The following is a 21,148-nucleotide window of genomic DNA, read 5'->3' as shown; positions in this document are numbered from 1 at the left end:
CCAAATGCAAGAGTATAAAAATGAGTCTTAAGACGCGATTTAAACGTTTCTACAGAGGTAGCGTCTCTGACCTCCGAGGGTAGGACATTCCAGAGCACTGGAGCCCGAATCTTAACTCTGACTGCCAGACGTTTTCAGAAAAGGGATGCTGTGGGTGCCAGCCGATTTAAGCATTTTGACTGATCTTTCAAGGTCCACAGAAAATTTTGTGTTTGGACTATGGAAACACACATACTACCAAATGAAAGATTGGACTTTCATCTTTCATCAGAAAAAATAGTTTGTTTCTACCTTATTCCGTTTTTCAGTAATCAACAATAGAAAATGGTTAGTTTCACCCAAATGCTCTGTTTTGAAACAAAATACGGAGAAATCAAGCTTTTTGTGAAACGATATTATTTCATGCACTCTAGTGAATTTGACACCTTTTTTTTCCATGAATGATGCCACAAACACCTAAATAGTGCTTTACTTCTGTAAAACACCAACAATGAAAAAGTGTTTTTAGATTGCAAAATACGTTTATTTCCATTCAACAGTGTAACAATTTGACAAAACAATTCGGCAAACTATTTACAAATGTGTGCAACCGTGGTAATATTTACAACTGTGTGGATGTTTCAAATACAATTTGTGCAAGAGGACGCAGCAGGATTTGCACAACAGATTAGTTTCACTGCGATTGCCCCTTCGCGTGCACGCTACACTTTCTTGCCGGCTTTTTTTTCCGGGGAATAGCAAGTATATACTGCAGAGTGTGTTTGGTCATGTTGCCATCAAATCTACTCTCAGGATCATGATACGGTGACGTTACGGTGGTGTTACGTCTGGCTTCCTCATGTCCTTCAGTTCCTATAACGGGTGGTAGATGTTCTGATCCATCTTATCCACTCGATTCATGGTGGCATCGTAGTCCAGAACCAGTGTCTTCTCCGTGATCAGACTGTACCCACTCCTCCGATGAATATGCATTGGACTCGGGGTACTCTTCGTCGTCCGATTGAACGTCCGCCTGTGCAAAAGTGCTTGGTTGTGCTCCGCGGTTTCCGGCGTTAGCATCGCTAGCCGGTGAGGCTTTATGACGTGATCATAGCCGCCGCGTCAACGCTTGCAACTTCGGCGTCAACCTCGGAGTCACCATCATCATCATCGTCGTCATCAATGTGCTCTTTAGCATTGGTTGATGCTTTTCGTCTTTGAAAAAAATGCTCAAGTGTGAGCTGCTTGCAACCGGTCGCCATGTTCGCTTCCTCAGCCATTCTCTCCTCAACACTCTAGCTCCGCCTCACGTCTTCTACTGACGCCTACCCCATCTTGTCCAAAGAGAGTCATTGCTGCCATCTAGTGCCCAAAAATAGGCATTATACGAACTAGATTTGCTTGATACTTTCAGCACAGCTGGCCAAGGCTTTCCTCCACCCGTTTCCCAAAAAAGAAAGAAAAAAAAACCCCATAGTGAACGTCTTTTAATGTCTTTGGGAGTCCGTAGGATTTTACTAAACGTTATTTAACGTTTTTGGCAGTCAAAGAGTTAAACCCTCTTGAACCCGCGAACTTGTTTTTGGCTCTTGGGATCACCAAGAGGGTTTTGTGTCGGAACGTACGGTACTGTTAAATCAACGAGATAGGAAGGTGCTAAGCCATGTAATATTTTGTATGTAAGTAACAGAACCTTGAATTCGCATCACAAGTGGACTAGAAGCCAATGCAAATTGGCTAGTATCGGGGTAACATGATCAGACTTTCCCGTCCACGTCAAAAGTCTAGCTGCAGCTTTTTGCACTAACTGCAGACTTCTAAGACTGGTCATGGGAAGACCAGGGAGTAATACATAACATTAATCGAGACGAGACATAACAAACGCATGAAATATAATCTCTGCATCACCATCAGACAAAATTTGACTAATTTTAGCACTATTACGAAGGTGAAAAAAAGCAGTTCTAGTAATGTTTTTAATATGCATGTGAAAAGAGAGATTTGGGTAAAAAATAACGCAGAGATTTTTTAGTCACTTTGGTGTTCGTGAACAGATGCCGATGACAAGCGGAACCGACAATCAACATTTCGGTTTTGTCTGGGTTAAGGAGCAAAAAATTAAACAACATCCATTGTTTAATGTCGGCGAAGCACGCCTCGTAAACCTTCTTTACCTCTCTTTCAAAAATATTCCATACTACCATTTCATAAGATGAATTACTTAAATTCTTGATTACTTATGCACAAGTATGTCTATATATAACAAGCAAGATCTGTCTGTTATTTTTCAAAGTTTATTTGCCTTTTGATCTGATTTTTACCTGTATTCTACGAGGAATGGTTGCAATTTCCATTTGCCCTTATGTCAAACATCTCACTACCAGAACAATATTGCATTCAGATGTCCTAAATTTTTAAATGACTTGAATACGTCGTTGAAAAATGTATCCTCTTATACTGTTTTTAGAAATTTTTTGAAGCTACATTTACTCTTATCCTGATTATAATTATTAAAATGTATCCTCTTATACTGTTTTAAAATATTATTGAAGCTACATGTACTCTTATTCCGATTATAATCATTTTACATTTCCCTCTGTCTATTTATAATGAAATCTTAAATCCATTTTTACTGTCTGTACCTCTTATTCTCTGTTATTTCTTTTCTTAATTCAATTCATTTTGTTCTCTTGTTTTGATAGATTTTAATGTCTATCTAGATTTTTTATTTGATAATGACCCTTTGAGTATGGAGTGGAATCTTATATAAGCCATTTCGGCTTCATTCCCTCCTTACACTGTTTTTAAATTGTGCTTTTTTTCTCTTTTCTTTTAAAAATTTAATTGCATTGAATTGAATTGAATAAAATCCTCGCAGTAAGGCTGGAGTTTGGATTCAAAACCTCAGAACTACAGTATGCCTTTGTTTTCTTTCAATTGATTTGAAATTGGAAATGTTTTCCTGATCCCTGCTGCAATCCCTCTATGCTCGTCACCTCCCACACACAAATCTTTTGAAATAAGACTGGTTGGTCAGAATGCAGAACAATAATATAACATTGAGCAACAATTTTACATTTGTTCTATAAACACATGCCGACCTTCATATTCACACTGACAGCTAGGCACCTTTCAGGCACCTTGTCTTCTTATAGTATCATTGCACTGTTGTCAACAGGTTTTATAAAGAAAGTCTACCTGACCTTGATGATTCAGCTGCTGGTGACTGTGGGGATCATCTGTGCTTTTCTTTACTGGTGAGGTACCATTACACCAAGGAACACCTTCTATATGAGATGAAGAAGTGTGAGGCAACTGACTGCTAACTAGAAAAAGAAAAAAAGAAAAGAAAAGTCGCAGCTACACCAAGGATGTGTTACGAACAAGCTCAGAGCCACACTAAATTATAATCAAATCACTTGTTGACACACGTTGAATGTAACAAGAATATAGTAGATTTCTATTGTTTTTCTCTTTATGTTTATGATTATGAACAATAGTATTGTAGGTTAATTTGGATGCAAGTCAGAAACCACAATGTCCCCACAACCCCCAGTTTTACTGTAAGATAAGATTTTCAGCAGTGTTCAGCAGTTAGTTTAGTTGTTTCTAATAACAATTACAGTTAAAATTACCGTGTTAGCATTATTATCATTTTACATTGTTATCTGGCTTTTTAGTTGCACTTATATCTGAGCAAACACGTCCGCTGGCATACAATTACCCTACCAAAAAGTAAGATAGTATTTTTCTTTTAAGTAGTATGCAAACGACTTTTTCATCTTTTCTTACCTAGCTCTTACCTTAACATTCATATAATAAGACATACAAAGTGAAAACGAGTGTAAAACAAGCTTACTGTTGAAAAATTTAGAAAAGTCATGTCTGTCTCCCATGGAATTGCATTGATACAATAAAAAGAAACTTGGATCTGCACCCTTGGCTATTGCACCATAATTGAATGGAATTTTTTCAATGAAAACTAAACAAGAATAATTTTGGCAACACACATTCTTCACCAGACTAAAACTAGACTAGACTAGACTAAAACCCTCATTATTTAACTAAAACTGGGACTAAATCACTATGCATTTTCGTCGACTAATAAAGATGAGATGAAAATGTACTTCACTTAATAAAAAGTAGACTAAAATCTAAGGACATTGTAGTTCATGAACAAAAACGATGATAATTTTGTAAAATCTGTCTCTGATAATCTGTCACTGTGACACTGTCATGTGACACATACACACCCCCTTTCTCAAATCTGCAGCTAGTGAGTGCAACATGCACAAACACATGGGACAGACAGAAGGTGGATTCACGGTGAAAAGTTTAAAAAAAGAAGTAAATTATAGTTATAGCGTAACATTAATCCAATGGCTATAGTGTTCCAACAATAAAGTTAATCCTCAAATTCAAAGCATAGAGTCATAGTAGCCACTTATTGATGTACTGTAATTGTGTGTGTTGTTTTTAATCAAAAAGATGAGAGAAAATTGTATGTGAAATGTTCAACATTATCTGCTGACAAAATAATATATACAGGGGTAAAATAATTAACCTGACTAAAACTAAACTAAAATGTTGACATTTTTTACTGACAAAAAATTGACAAATAAAATGTTTTTTTCTTGGACTAAAATAAAAACTAAAATGCTAGATTCATAGTCGACTAAAAATGGACAAATAAAAATGGGATGAGGGTGACTAACTATGATAAAAACTAACAAGCCTGATTGAAACTGGACTAAAACTAAGACTACATTTAAAATTGGCAGATAAAATTAACACTACCACACCTGCGCAGAGCTCCATGGATATTGATTAAGAAGCTAAGAGACTTAAAGTCGCTCCGGAGTATAGGTTGCACTAGGCCAAATATGCATACTTAGGTAGAAAAAAATATATATAAGTCACACTGGAGTATAAATCGCATTTTTTGTGGGTAATTTATTTTACAAACTACTTGACCCAAAACAGAGATTATGTCATCTTGGAAGGCAAGTTATAAGAATAGAGAACAGGCTGAATAGGTGTAAGACATGCTAACACAATCAAGGTTCACTACTTGCAGCTTGTAGTCTGTAGTATATGGTTTTCTTCTGCGGGATATTTGTGTTCAGTTGTTCTCAGTTGTCTTTGTAAGCTAACGTTTACTGATTAAATATTTAATTGTTAAGGAGTAGGAGATATCAATGCATAAGTCTAGAGTGCCCTAATGTGGCTGTCTGTGAAATTATACACCCCCAGTATATTTTTCAAGTCGCTCCAGAGTATAAGTCGCGGGAACAACCAACCTATGAAAAAAAGTGTGACTTCCAGAAAATACAGTAATATGCGGCAAGTTGCTAGAGAGCAAAATGTAAATTATCCCTCTCAATATATTGGCTTGCAGTTGCTATAGAGCTTTATGTGTTGCATAATGGATACGGTGAAACAGTAATTTCAGTAACAGTAATTTATTTTTACAAATTGCATTCAGCTCCCATGTGCATGATGTCCTGTCCTCTGTTAATATTTAATGCAATGATTCTAGTGCCTCCATCAAAGAAATAGCAACTCTACTAAATGCTGCCTTCCTCTCCCATTTTTCTTCTCAAAATAACAGGGATCCTTTAAAGGAATGGACATTGACCTACTATTGGTTCTCCTATGCCATGATGTAAGTTATCAAAAAACATTTGTTCAGATTGTTCTCTTGTTAATAAGTCAACTAAATTGGGGGGGGGGGGGGTTGTCAGGGGGTTGGGGGGCCTTGGGGCGACTGGGGCTGGGTTGTGGTGGATGGCGGGGTGGATGGGGGTTGAGGGGGTCTTGGGGGGAGCGGGGGCTGTGGGCTGGTGGGGGGCCTGGCGGGCCTGCCGCGCCCCATCCTGCTGCGTTGGGTTGGGGGCGCGGGCCGTGTTGGGGTGGGGGGCGCTCGTGGCTCCAAGGTTTGCTCTCCGGCCGGTGGCCCCTGCGGGGCCCAGGGGTTGTCCCTTGGCGCTGCCGTGGCCTGGGAGGCCCTGAGGTGTTGTGCTTGCTCTGTCCTGGCCGGGGTCAACGGCTCCCCTCTTTGGTGGAGGGTTTCATGCATGTCAGATCCACCACACCAGCATCTATCAAAATTCAAACACAATCTGCTTCTTCCTCTGGTCGTTGAATCGGTGGAGGCTGATGTCTGTGGATCTCATTCTGCTTCATCTATCCTTCCTTCCTTTCCTCAGTCTCTCCTTTGGTCTCTTGAGCGCTCCCTAATTTGTTGGAATTTAGATGTTTCTGGGGTTGGTGAAAGACTCTGGTTGGTAACCCGGTGGGTAGTAGGTAATGTCTGGTCGGTGCTGGATTTCACTTTCCTTTCTTTTCTTTGATCCTTCCTCGGATCTCCTGACAACCTCACGACTCTAGCTGGATTCTGAAGTATTCGGTTTAGGTGAACGGTATGGGATTTTTAATAGGTTTTAGGTGAACTAATGAGTACACACCCACACGCACGCATCCACACACACACACACACTCATGCACACACGCACATACATGCACATACTCACCCACATACAAAATAAAAAAATAAAAATAAAAAGAGAGAGAGCAATGATGATGACATGTCAAATCGGTGAAATTACCGAATGAACAATACTGAACTCTTAAAAAAAAATATGTATATGTATAAAATAATAATAATAATAAGAAGAAGAATAAATTAATTAACACGTCAACTAAATGAAAATGTTGCTAATAAAAAACAGAAAAGTAAATCAGACTGTTACAGCACTGAGTTTCAGTGGATGAAATTGCTGACTCCACTGTGAATAAATAATACAGTACATTCCGTAAACTCATATATGAACGTAAGTGCTGTTATATTTGTCATTGACGACATTCTCTATATTCTTGGGGAAATAGGGGGACGGTAACCGTACTTATTGTGGTCTTGTCCTGCTGTGACAACATTCGCCGTCGGGTCCCCCTCAATTTCATCACCCTGGGCTTGTTTGTGAGTAGCACACAAATCAAAGCCACCTCACCTGCTCTCTTTTACTGCTTTTCCTATTTTTTGGAGCATGTATTTACATCTTCTGTCTCTTCTTCTATATCCATATTTGTGACAGACTATTGCAGAGGGCTTGATGCTGGGATCAGTAGCAGTGTGAGTATTTGTTCCCCAAACTCATGCTGAACCATACACAGGAATGTACATTTGATGGTACTACAGTAAAGTGGTCTATAGGGATGTAACAATATCAAAATGTCACGATACGATATTATCACAATATAAACCTCACAAACCGATAATTTTTGCGATATAGTGGGGAAGTTTTTTATTTATTTTTTATTTAAAAAAGTTCACGATGCTGCTGTTCGATTAGGCCTCTTAATGATTTGATAGGTGACTTGAGCTAGGCCGTTGTGTTGCTTTGTCCTGGCTTGGCGTCTTCCTGTTTATATGCACTCTACCTTACTTATCTAGTTGAAACCAATTAGGCTAGAGTGAGCCCTCCCCCGTTTCGGAGGGTGGCCAAGACAGTATAAAAGTATTAACCATTTTGGACAAATTAGACCTTCCACATCCAGCAGAAATGGCTCCGCACCTGTGTGCTCGATCTTTCTGGCATCCAGTAAATAATTCAACAGAGAATATACAATTTCCTGGTTGTTAATTTTAGTATAGCGAGCATTAAAGATAAAAGAACATTAGAACTTTACACTAAAAACTCGGTATCGGGGGGGCCTTGGGGGTGGATTTAGAAAAAAACACAATATTGTGTTTTTGTATATAACCGCTGTGACAAAGCTTGGCCAGTCATTTTATTTTAAATGTCACGTCAATACAATGTTAATAGTCATGATGTCATAATTATACATATAGCTCAATTAGTAACACTAATAACATGTTAATACTAAGGCAATTCCTTGCTAAGGCACACACACACATAGGGGCATATTCTCCCGGGCGCTTAAGTCAAAAAAGGCTCTCTGCTACGCACTATTTTGGCTGTGCAGATTGTCCCATCGACTCAAACATGTCACTACACACCTTCATAAAATGTACGCACTCTGGGTAGAGCGATATTTAAATGAGGGCATCCCCTGTCAAATCTAGAGGTGTGCGTATTCTCCCAGACCCGAAGCATGTTCAGGAGCCTGTACTGAGGACAAGCGCCTCATATTGCATGTTTTGAGTCATTTCACAGCTGTTGAGAGCGGGTGATGACGGTCATGGCCAACTCGGGAGATTCATGTTGACATGCGGACGGGTGGTATGGAGTTAACATGCCAAAACCCCACAGACACATAAAATGTAATTTACTCACACCCAGCATTTCGCGAACAAACTCAGTGTGTTTTGCATGCAAAACATAATTCACAAACTAATGCATTTTGAACTGTAACTTTCAAACAAATGCATCCTGTTTCAGAAACAAATACAGCATGTTTTACATATTCAAAGCAACATTTATTCAATTACAAAAAATATCCTTCAAGTACAAACAAAATCTTTCTTGTACAAAAAATATAGATATTTCAAGTACAGTACAAACAAAAATCTTTTGAGTACAAAAAATATCCTTCAATTACAAACTAAAATCTAACTGTACAGTACAAAAATAGAAAAATGTACCAAAAAATCCTTCACGTACCAAAAAAGCAATTCTACAACTACTGATTACAGTCACGTGACTTTTGGCACAATCTTACCGCTGTCACGTGAGTGTTTTGTACTTCAAGGATATTTTGATTATTATGACGAGTTTGTTTGTGAATTGCTGGGTGTGAGTAAATCACGTTTGGTGTATGGGGTTTTGGCACGATTTTAACACCTGTCCCATACGCTCAGTGACTGCCAAACGGCTGTATATGTGTCTCTTATATATTACAATTACGGCCAAACGTGACGTCATTGTTATATTGAATAAAGCATATAGCTATGGAGGTAAATATGGTGCAAAAGTAACTTGTACCTGTAAAAAAAATGTTTTAGTTGTATTAAAAAAAATTGTTGTACCTGTACCTGACTGCAAGTTGTCATTTCTACAGGTACAAATCATGACTTTTACAGATACAAATTTATACTTTTTTCTACAGGTTCAAAAAAGTTTTGTACATGTACAAATCATGACTTTTACAGGTACAATTTTTTTTACAGGTACAAATCACGACTTTTACAGATACAAATTTATACTTTTTTCTACAGGTACAATTTTTTTTAATACAACTAAAAACATTTTTTTACAAGTACAAGTTACTTTTGCACCATATTTACCTCCATATATAGCGCCAGTTTTCGATTTTCTTCATGTGAGGGGACTTGCCAATGAAGTGCCAATCACAAACAATAGTCATCTTAATAATGGGCCGTAAGTTATAGATTTCTTTTTCTTTTCTTTTTTTGGGGGGAGTAGTGGGAGGGGTGATGTGCCACGTACTCCTGCAGTGTGGTTGGCAACGTAACTTTCAATTCTAAGCCTTCCGTTATGAGCACGGTATTCTGATGAAATTAAATACAAAAACACAAACTGCTTTGAAGTAGCCTGCAGATGAGCCACGTGCACATCACTGGCGATAACTTTCGGATGCACCACGTAAATTAATTTCACGATCAAATTGTGGCATATTTTCAAAGTGGATCTCTATGGAATTTGCGTGGCTCATGAAAACTCCATGCTCCTTGAATTAGGGGGAACCCTCAGACTTCACCGAATCATGCCTCTTGGTGGTTGCACACATATTTTCAGGGTACGCATGATGGGTGTGTCAGAAGCTAAGACAGGAGAATCGCGGTGTATTTAGAATGCGTAAGAAAGGCCCGTAAGCAATTGACCTAAACGCGAACGGGAGAATTTGCCCCATCATCCATTTGTGGAGGAATTACAATGTGTAACGTTGCATGTAGGTGGCCAAAACATACCTAATTAAAATTAAACTGCACTAATAAACTAACCACCAGAGGGTGATGGAACCTTTTAATAGATGTGCTGCTTTTAAAATCGTGATATGATGACGATGATATTGTGGGAGTTTTAATATTGCATAATTGCCATTAATATATCGTTATATCCCTAGTGGTCTCTCACTCACCCTAACTGTCATATTGACCTAAGGCTTAGCCATTTAAAGAAATACCCCCCAACCTTACCTAGCCCTTTGTCCATCCATTCACCTACCTACCTGCCTACCTACCTACCAAGTCAATTTAATAGCTAAAGTATGTAGATTTTTTTTTTCAGAATAAAGAAATACATGGTTGAAAATCAGAATGTGATATATGAGTGACTTGATGCACTGTTTCAGTTGAAGGCTTTGTGTGAATAATGCATTGCAATGATCATATTCATGGAATTCTGTCTTAAGCGGAACTGATATAAAATGAAGATAAACAATACATTACGTAACATGTCTTGTGGGCACCATCTCTAGCAGACACACAAAGGAAATAATATCACATTTTTATGTGACAGCTATGCAGGACTGAACCCTTCTGCTCATGCTTCTCAGTTATGAAACTATGAATGTTTTGAATGTCTTTTGTTTGTTTGTTTGAAATTGCTTATACTGCAGGATCTTCTCAGCTGAAGGTGTTATGTGGGCCGTGGGTGCAACAGCATTAGTGTCCTTCTCCCTGAGTGTATTTGCAATGCAGTCAAAGGTGAGGTGTGTCACACACTCTTATTTTAGTTGGCAGTAGAAGGTGTGCCATCATAAAACCACAGTGACGTGGCTCATGGATAATGTCCTTATTGCAGTCATAGGTGATAAGCTGAGCATTTAGTCATCATAGCCTCAAACACCGATGGGCTTTCTCCCTTGGCAATAGTATGATTACTGATAAAACCAAAGCATTTGTCAGTCAGGTTTATTCCTTGTTCCTAGCACAACCCAATCACTCAGTGATCCTGGGACTAGGCTACAGTACCTGCTGAATCGCATTCTCCATTTTTTGTTCATATTACAAAAGATTTGCGGGATTAAAACAGCCTCAAACCACCAAAATGCAGAGAAAACTGCTTTTGGCACAGCTATGCCTATAAAACGCAATAAAATACAAGTGTTACACATGCATTAGGCTACTGGCGGATTACACTTTTGCGCTTACACATAATTGTAGCAAGGTATACATGAGAAACAGATTTTCATTCAATTAAATTTTTTCATCATCCCTGGGTGTTCTACAAACTTTACTGTTTGTATCTGCCTCATCAACTCTCTCCTTTCTCTTAAACATCTGATGTATTTTAAATAAAGACTACAATGAAGTAAATTTTTAAAGTTTTTATTAATGACGTGGGTGGAACTCATGTCATAGTAGGTGGTACATTCGGCATGTTGGGAATTGCTTCAGTTTGACATATGTATTAGTCTAAAAAAAAACACTAACGTTTTATTCTCCTAGAACGTAAGAAAGTGCAGGTAGGGAGCAGACAATCCACAGGCGAGTTGACTTTGGCAGGCTGGCAAGTGTACGGCTTCGGCAGGTGCAGGAAATCTAGACAAAGAGTGATAATTAGAATAAAGTTCTACTCAAAGGCAGGCAGTAAGCTGGATGCAACTGACTGTGTGACAGTGACTACGTTTACATGCAGGCAATAACCCTTTTAAAACCCGAATATTGGCAATATTCGGGTTTTGAAATGCCATGTAAACACGCGCAATAACCTGAATATGTTCTTACGCGCAATAACCTGAATATGTTCTTATTTGGGTTTCTAAAAACCCGAATAAGCCCATTGGGTTACCCCTTTCATAACCACGAGCCAATGACAGCAGTAGGCGGCACAGGCGGTAACAATTATGTACATCTTACGCTAAGAGTTATATTATGCTTCATTTGAACTTTTCCAACTACTAGCTTGAGCTAGGCATTAGTGTAGCACAACATGTAAGTATCGTATAAAGTATGCATCTATACTAGAGGAACTTCGGTGGCTGACGTTACTTTGAGTGCAGAGGAGCGACAGGGACTAACAATATGAAAATTATTACTACATTGTAACTTTAAACAACAGTCCATGTATGTTTCCGTTGAGGATATTATATTATGGCATGTTTAAGAACCCAACAAGAACGTTTAATTTGCACACAAAATAAGCAAAAAAAACAAAACAAAAAACATGTTATTTAACTCTTTGAGTGCCATGGACGTTAAAAGACGTCAAGTAAAAACCTACGGAGGGCCGCCAATGACGTTAAAAGACGTCATCCAATTTTTTAAATTTTTTTTTTTGAAACGGGTGGAGGAAAGCCTTGGCCAGTTGTGGTGAAAGTTTCAAGCAGATCTAGTTAGCCTAATGACTATTTTTGGCCCCTAGATGGCAGCAATGACTCTCTTTTGACAAGATTGGGTAGGCGTCAGTAGAAGACGTGAGGCGGAGCTAGAGGGGACAATGGCTGGGGAAGGGAAGAGAACATGGCGACCGGTTGCAAGCAGCTCACGCTCGAGCAGTTTTTTTCAAAGACGAAAAGCATCGACCAACGCTAAAGAGCACATTGATGACGACGATGATCATCATCGATGATGATGATGATGATGGTGACTCCGAGGTTGACGCCGAAGTTGGAAGCGTTGACGCGGCGGCTATAACGACGCCATAAAGGTTCACCGGCTAGCGATGCTAACACCGGAAAACGCGGAGCACAACCGAGCACTTCTGCACAGGCGGGCGTTCAATCGGATGACGAAGAGTACCCCGAGTCCAATGCATATTCATCGGAGGAGTGGATACAGTCTGCAACTTGCTATTCCCCGGAAAATAAGGCCGACAAGAAAGTATAACGTCTGCACGCGAAAGGGACAATCGCAGTGAAACTACTACTACAGTTGCACACATCTGTAAATAGTTTGCGAAATTGTTTTGTCAAATTGTTACACTGTTGAATGGAAATAAACGTATTTTGCAATCTAAAAACACCTTTTCATTGTTGGTGATAGTGTTTTACAGAAGTAAAGCACTATTTAGGTGTTTGTGGCATCATTCATGGACAAAAAGAAGTGTACAATTCACTAGAGTGCATGAAATAATATCGTTTCACAAAAAGCTCTTTTTCTCCGCTTTTTGTTTCAAAACAGAGCATTTCCGTGAAACTAACCATTTTCTATTGTTGATTACTGAAGAACGGAATAAGGTAGAAACAAACTTTTTTTCTGATGAAAGATGAGAGTTCAATCTTTCATTTGGTAGTATGTGTGTTTCCATAGTCCAAACACAACATTTTCTGTGGACCTTGAAAGATCAGTCAAAATGCTTAAATCGGCTGACACTGGCGACATCCCGTTTCTGAAAACGTCTGGCAGTCAAAGAGTTAATAGGACAAATGATTTAAAATGCCATATTTTATTAACCTAAAAGTACTTGGTATCGGCATTGGCTATAATGGCACCAGTACCTACTGTATCTACTTAGTATCTATCGATACCAAAATCTCAATTATCGCACAGCTCTACTAGAAAGTTGATGTTTGTGCATAGGCTAGCACGTGGTTTACTGACTGCTCTCAGCTGGGACACTACAGTTAAGCTTATTTAAGTGCTTAATATTTGGCTTAATATGTGCACTTTTTTCCCGGGAGTCGGATTGAGGAGTGACATGCATGAAGTTGGCTCCCCACCCAATGCAAAATTTGATGGAAATAGACTCTTTCGTTTGTGCTGGTTCGTGCCATAAAAAGTTAGGTTTGTGCTATTACTGTTTTGCAGTTATCATAAATTATTTTTTAGGTCATCCAGAGTTCACCCAGCCCCCCATCTATTGAAAAAAAAACTGACCCAAAATGGGTCTATTTGTTTGTGCTACGCTTGTACTGGATTGTGCTGTTAAAATTTTCATTTGTGCCGCAACGGTTTTATGAGGACGGGTGACACTGGGACGTGATGAAGAGATAGGTAAGATATTTCTTCACTGTGGGGGTCAATTGGGGCTGGAAGTATTTTCTAAATGACGCAGTGTGTCTCGTGTGACCTGAAGGAATTATTTGATTACTATATTACGTGTAATCTTTGCGTGTTCCAAATAAATTGCATTGAGATCTGATGGAGAAGTTTTCTTTGCAAAATTTATTTAGAAGCTTCTAAAGACACAGTTAGGACACACACTCTGAATGCGACGTGGAACCCCAAGTGTGTAACAGTCTACAGAACATCAACTCATTTATAACCAAAGGATAAAAGGATCCTCCTCCCGGCTCTTGATTGAACAAAGGACAGACATGTCATCTCCTAGATTGAACAAAGGTGTAATGTTGATGGTAAGCAGACATCTTTATACAGTTCCCCTTCTTGATTGGGGGAACAGATGTAATCAAGATCTGACCCCAGATTTTTAGTCTCTAATGACAAGAGACTCTGATAACATCATGCACATTCCTATCTTCAATAGCTTTGAGGGTACGAAGATCAAATAAAGTTCACAAAATCACCATCCCACTGTATTCTTTTAAACACTCATGATTATATCACATCTATATGTCTATAAGTAAATTCAAAAACAGTAAAACCACAAATTGAAAATGTTAGATGTCTTCAGACCCTAGACACGTGTGGTGGTTTGCCCCAGCTGGCATATTGGGGATATTTAGTGCTGAAAGCACATAACGTAATGAGATTTCTTTACGGTTAAAGACGCTTGCAATATGTTACATTGCTGAGAAACATTATTTTTCTGTGAATCGTTAGTTTGTCATGTGTATAGCCCAAAAACTCCCAACAAAACACAAATACTGTTTTTTTACCACATAAACTCAGTGAATCAATTGCCAATGTGACATATCACATGCCGCAACACAATATGGAAAGGTTATTCTATTTAAAAAGTCACTGGAAAACAATTTCAGGTTGATCTTATACAGTGCTTCTCAAAAGTTTGTGAACCCTGCAGACGTGGTCAGATTTTTTGCATAAAATATTAAAATAACCTTATTAAATGTTTAGTCATACCCAAATCTACAATGCTGACATTGAAAATAATGGACTTGAACAAAAAGAATGTTAATATTGTCATTAATTCTTGAACAAAAGTTGTGGATTTAAGAAAAACTGTGAACCTCTCGCTTAATCTGACATTGCACCTCCTTTTGCAATGATAAATTCATTCAAACACTTTCTTTAGTGATTTAGAAGTCTTTCACATCTACTTTTGGGTCATTTTTGCCACTCTTCCTTGCAAAATGCAGCCAGTTTAGAGAGGTTGGATGAGCGTCTAGCATAAACTGCCCGCTTTAGGCCCCACCACAGTATTTTGAAAGAATTTAAGTCAGGATTTTGACTGGGCACATACAGAAGATGAATCCTTGTTGTTCTTCAGCCATTCCTTGGTTGTATTGCTGGAATGCTTTGGATTATTGTCATGTTCCATGATCCATCGTCTACCACACTGTAACTTCACAAAGGACGGCTTCAGGTTATGTTCAAGGATTTCACAATATTCCTCTGATTCCCTGGATTATGTGGAGTTGTCCAGGTCCTGAGGATAAAAAGCCAGCCCAGAATTTAACATTCTCACTACCATGCTTCACTCTAGGGTGAAGGTTCTTTTGCTGGTATGCAGTGTTGACTTTTCACCAAACATGACTGTTTTAGTTGTGCCAAAACAGTTCAATTTTGGACTCATCTGTCCACAGAAGGGACTTCCAAAAAGCTTCAGTGTTGTTCAGGTACTCCCTGGCAAAGTTGAAATGGGCAGCTTTGATCTTTTTTTATGAGCAGAGGTTTCGACCTAGCAAGCCTTCCATGAAAGCCTTGTCAATTGACTTTTCTTCTGATTGTTGAAGCATGCACATGTGTCGCAGATGCAGCAAAAGAGGTCTGCAAATCCCTTGATGTGATGTTCATGTTGCCTTTTTTATCTGAATTATTTTTCTTGTGGTTCTTTCTGATATTTTAGAAGGTCGTCCACTTTTAGGCAGGATTGTAGTAATTTGCAGTGTTCACTAGTTGCAGATGATCTGCTTCACAGTGGGATGATGAAGCTAAAAAAATTTTGATGGCTTTATAGCTTTCTCCAGACAGATGTGCTGTCACTGCCCACTTCCTGAGGACCCCTGAGATTTCTCTTCCTCTCAGCATGACTGACCTGTATGGGTTCACCTGGGTAAGACTAAAATGACGTGGTTTTGTCTCTGTTTCAGTCAGTGATGCACAATTTCTTTGCTAAACTACTCATTTCATTAGTCCATTTCAGTGGTTAGTTTAGCTACTGAAGACATTTAACATTTTCAATTTATATTTTTACTGTTTATGAATTTACTTATAAACATATATTGGAATATAACTGTATTGTAATGAATAACACTGTGATAATGTTGTTGTGGAATGTATTGGAACTTTTACTCCCTTCAAGTTCTCATGGAGATAGGAAATGTGTGTGTCTGAAAGGGAGTCAAGTTCTCATGTTATTACTCATTATGTCGTAAAAACTGAAGGTCCAAGATCATTACCTGCCTACATCATATATCCGGGATGGTAGGGGAAATGGAGTAAACATGTCAGCAAATCACTTGTCTGTCTATTATAATTACTAACCCTTTGTCCAGCCTCAGAGGAGGAGTATGCTTTTTTCATCTATAAAGCGACTGTGTGTTTTCAAACAATTGGAAAGTCTAAATTGTTGAAGAAGTTCACAAACTTTTGAGCTGCACGGTATGTTCACGTCACTCCAGTACTACAATCATCTGAGATGTAAAAAGACTAATTATGCCCAACTTAATGTGTACTTCTGCCTGGTGTAATGGTTAAGGCGTTTGCATGATGAATCTAATGTCACGGGTTTGATTCCCATCACGTTTCTTTTCTTTTTTTTCTTTTTATATTAATTCAATTTCTATACTGTGTGTGTGTTTTGAGGGTTATGGTTAGGGTGAGACTGGTAATGCCATACCGTCGGTGGCAAAACAAAGTATTTTGCATTTTTGTTGTGTTGTCTTTTCACAAAGGTGTCATTTTGTTTTGCCACCGAAAGTAGAGTAGTATTCATGTTTGACACAGAAAGTCGCAAACACGAACTCGTAAATAGCAGCACTCAAAGTACCGGTAACAGAACATGACATAATTACCAAAAGCCCTCAATGGCAACACATATTAACACACACAACCCAGTTCATTGCAATATGCTATGTTATACTGTAGTGATGACAAAAATATAAGTTCCTCCTCCTTATTTTAAAGATTTTGTTGCATTTATTTATTTATTTCGTTTCAGGTGCATTAGTTTTGTGTCAGTTTACTTTTTAAATTACATGCAAAGCCATGTTTGTTCTGTAGATTGCAATAAAGTTTTTTTTTTAAGTGTCCGTCTTCTTTGCTGATTATTCTTCTATGCTTTCCGTTAACTTCCTGCGGCTGCGCTACAGCGCCACTCCAGACTTGGCATACACATTACAGCCGTTAAACGTCCTCAGCATCTTCTTTTGAACACTTGAAATGCTTCTGTTCTGTGTGTATGAGATTTGTTTGAGGAACAAAGCCGGCTTTGCTTCCGTCTGGACAGGGCCTTAGTTCTTGTTTTTCGTTCAGTCTTTGCCGTTCCATTGTTGTTCCCCCACGTCCTGCTGTAATCAAATCAAATCTCTCAGATTTTTTTCGATTCTGAATTATGTTGCTTTTGTTTTGCCTGCCAGTACCATGTTTACCACCTTGGTTTTGTTTAGTTAAAGAATCCCCCCCCCCCTTTTTTTGTAACTTTATCCCTGCTTGCTGCCTTACTTTCCTGCACCTCGGACCACCTTTCATCAACCTCACCACGCAAATCTGACAGCCACAATGGCCTTCAATTGAAGTTGTACTATCATTTAGGGTAAAACTGTCTATATCTACCACTGTTGCGCATTCTGCACTGTCGACAGTGTTCGACAATAACAGTACGTCAAAAATAATAATTATTGCAGGACAGTATGCATTCAAAGTCACACAAAATTGTGGGCATGATGTCCCCAAATTTAATTGTTATATTTACAAACAATGTACACCATGAATGTTGAGTTTTAATTAACTCTTTGACTGCCAGACGTTTTCAGAAAAGGGATGCCGCCAGTGCCAGCCGATTTAAGCATTTTGACTGATCTTTCATGGTCCAAAGGAAATGTTGTGTTTCTACCTTGTTCCGTTTTTCAGTAATCAACAATAAAAAATGGTTAGTTTCACCGAAATGCTCTGTTTTGAAACAAAAAACGGAGAAAACAAGCTTTTTGTGAAACAATGTTATTTCATGCACTCTAGTGAATTGTACACTTCTTTTTGTCCATGAATGATGCCACAAACACCTAAATAGTGCTTTACTTCTGTAAAACATTACCAACAACAATGAAAAAGTGTTTTTAGATTGCAAATTACGTTTATTTCCATTCAACAGTGTAACAATTTGACAAAACAATTTCGCAAACTATTTACAAATGTGTGCAACTGTGGTACTATTTACAATTATGTGGATGTTTCAAATACAGTTTTTCTTTTTGTAACACTCCCCTGCGTGCAAGGAGACGAAGCAGGATTTGCACAACAGATTCGTTTCACTGCGATTGCCCCTTTCGCGTGCAGACGTTACACTTTCTTGACGGCCTTTTTTTCCGGGGAATAGCAAGTAGCAGACTGTACCCACTCCTCCGATGAATATGCATTGGACTCGGGGCACTCTTCGTCGTCCGATTCAACGTCCGCCTGAGCAGAAGTGCTCGGTTGTGCTCCGCGTTTTCCGGTGTTAGCATCGCTAGCCGGTGAGGCTTTATGACGTTGTCATAGCCGCCGCGTCAACGCTTCCAACTTCGGCGTCAACCTCGGAGCCACCATCATCATCATCGTCGTCATCACTGTGCTCTTTAACATTGGTCGATGAGCTGCTTGCAACCGGTCGCCATTGTTCGCTTCCTCAGCCATCTAGCTCCGCCTCACGTCTTCTACTGCCGCGTCAATGCTTCCAACCTCGGAGTCACCAAAATCATCATCGATGATGATCATCGTCGTCATCAATGTGCTCTTTAGCATTGGTCGATGCTTTTCGTCTTTGAAAAAAATGCTCAAGCGTGAGCTGCTTGCAACCGGTCGCCATTTTCGCTTCCCATCCCCAGCCATTGTCCCCTCTAGCTCCGCCTCACGTCTTCTACTGACGCCTACCCAATCTTGTCAAAAGAGAGTCATCGCTGCCATCTAGGGGCCAAAAATAGTCATTAGGCTAACTGGATCTGCTTGAAACTTTCACCACAGCTGGCCAAGGCTTTCCTCCACCCGTTTCCCCCCCCCCCCAAAAAAAATGGAGAACGTCTTTTAACGTCCTTGGCAGCCCTCCGTAAGTTTTTACTAAACGTCATTTAACGTCCTTGGCAGTAAAAGAGTTAAAAACGAGTACAAGATGTATGTTAAGTGAAATCTTGAAAAGATCCTTTTTTTTAATTAAAATAATGAGTCAAAAAAGTTGTCTTTATTATTATGTTTTTTTATTATGTAATCAGTGATAGTGATTTTCCTGTGGGAGCTGCCGTTTCCTGTCTCTGTGAAAAGGGCAGGCAGGCCAAAATGCCGCCTCCTTTCATCTGTGCCAATGTTGCATCTGCTTCATTTATTACCCAGGATCATTATACCCATAATCGCGAGTATATTCACGTGTTGAACTGCAATATGTCTTCATTACTCTGTAATCTAGGATGCCTCGCAGCCCGGCTGTAATGTTAGATGACCTTGAGTGGTCTTTATTGTAGTAATAAGCATAAATGAAAGATGTTCTGCCAACAGTGCTGTGTATTTTTAATTAATTTTGTAATTTTTCTCTCACTCTCTCAACTCTCTGTATATATGTATGTATGTTTATGTGTATATGTATTTATATGTATGTCTAAATGTATGTATATTTATATATATATATATGTGTATATGTATATATTTGTGTATTTATATATATATATATGTGTATATATTTGTGTGTGTATATATATATATATATATATATATCTAGTTGTTTTTATTTTCATTTTTAATCATTTGTAATTTGTATTTAATTTTTTAATTATATTTTTATATTCATTTTTGTTTTCACTTTTATAAATGTATTTATTTATTCAGACGTTTATTTAATTAAATTAATTAATTTGGGCAGTTTTGGTCCTCCATGACCCATCACCTGGCATGCCTTTTGCACCCACAGAAAATGTTGGTCACCCCAGCCGCCCGATAGGGGATCATTTGGACTGCTTAGTTACCGCTCATTTTCAGCTGGGCAACATTGTCTATGGAATTATTTAAGAAGACTAGATCTCCACTCAAAGAATACAGCCCTGTTTGTTTGTTTGAAACTTCCTCCCCTTGCTGGCACAATGTCTCTTTTATTCTCACAAACAAGCTGTCATCACCGCTGCTTTTGACGCAATCTTCTCTATCGCTGCAGTACCTGGTGTTTGATACCCAGCTCATTGTGGGTGACAAACACAGAAAATACGAGGTCTCTCCTGAGTATGTGTTTGCTGTTCTTAGTCTCTACCTGGACATTGTTCTATTGTTCATGTTCTTGCTGAAACTTATCAACCTCTGTCGTTGACACCGAACCTCCATGACAAGGCCTTTGCAAAAACCAAGCTAAAACATCATTTGTGCTTGAGTTAAACGTACACTGTACAATGATGAGCACATAACCTGTGTCCTTGCACATCTTTTTATTTTATTTTACTGTGTCCACTATTGCTGCTGAAATTATGCAAATCTCCCCATTGTGGGACTAATAAAGGTTATCTTATCTTAGTTTATATGTATCTTTGTTATTATCAAATACATCTCTAAGCCACTATCTGCAGGGAGCTTTGTGGCGTATCCATGATGACAATAATAAGCCTTGTTTCCACCGACGGTATCTCCCTACTCTACTCGGCTCAACACTAAAAAGCAGTGCGTCTCCACTGCCACCACCTGGGAGCCCCTCCTCACCTTGCCAGTGATGTCATGCTAAAGCGACCGCAACTAGCGTGCGCTGCACACACAGACAAAAACAACTTTTTTTTTATATATACACACTTATACACACACACATATATATATGTATATATATATATATATATATATATATATATATGTGTGTGTGTATGTATATATAAATATATATATATATATATGTGTGTGTGTATATATATATATATATATATATATACAGTATATGTGTGTGTATATATATATTTAAAAAATTCAATACTGTGAAGAAATCACCATGCATACTTCCCAGTG

General features: G+C 38.7%; 1 protein-coding gene across 1 annotated transcript in view; it reads left to right on the top strand.

Moving 5' to 3' along the window:
• The window catches only part of LOC144057640 (protein lifeguard 1), a 65,358-nt gene extending 44,887 nt beyond the window's left edge, over nt 1–20,471 (top strand). The window contains exons 3-9 of the mRNA XM_077575448.1: nt 3,158–3,236; nt 5,591–5,644; nt 6,868–6,958; nt 7,074–7,111; nt 10,522–10,637; nt 20,082–20,086; nt 20,322–20,471. Of these exons, the coding sequence (XP_077431574.1) occupies nt 3,158–3,236; nt 5,591–5,644; nt 6,868–6,958; nt 7,074–7,111; nt 10,522–10,637; nt 20,082–20,086; nt 20,322–20,471 (533 nt within the window). The remainder of the gene's footprint in view (nt 1–3,157; nt 3,237–5,590; nt 5,645–6,867; nt 6,959–7,073; nt 7,112–10,521; nt 10,638–20,081; nt 20,087–20,321) is intronic.
• Nucleotides 20,472–21,148: the final 677 nt, after the last annotated feature.

This window comes from Vanacampus margaritifer, chromosome 9, assembly GCF_051991255.1.
Source record: "Vanacampus margaritifer isolate UIUO_Vmar chromosome 9, RoL_Vmar_1.0, whole genome shotgun sequence".
Taxonomy (NCBI): Eukaryota; Metazoa; Chordata; class Actinopteri; order Syngnathiformes; family Syngnathidae; genus Vanacampus; species Vanacampus margaritifer.
Note: the sequence above shows the minus strand (reverse complement) of the source record. Positions and strands in the feature narration are given on the sequence as shown.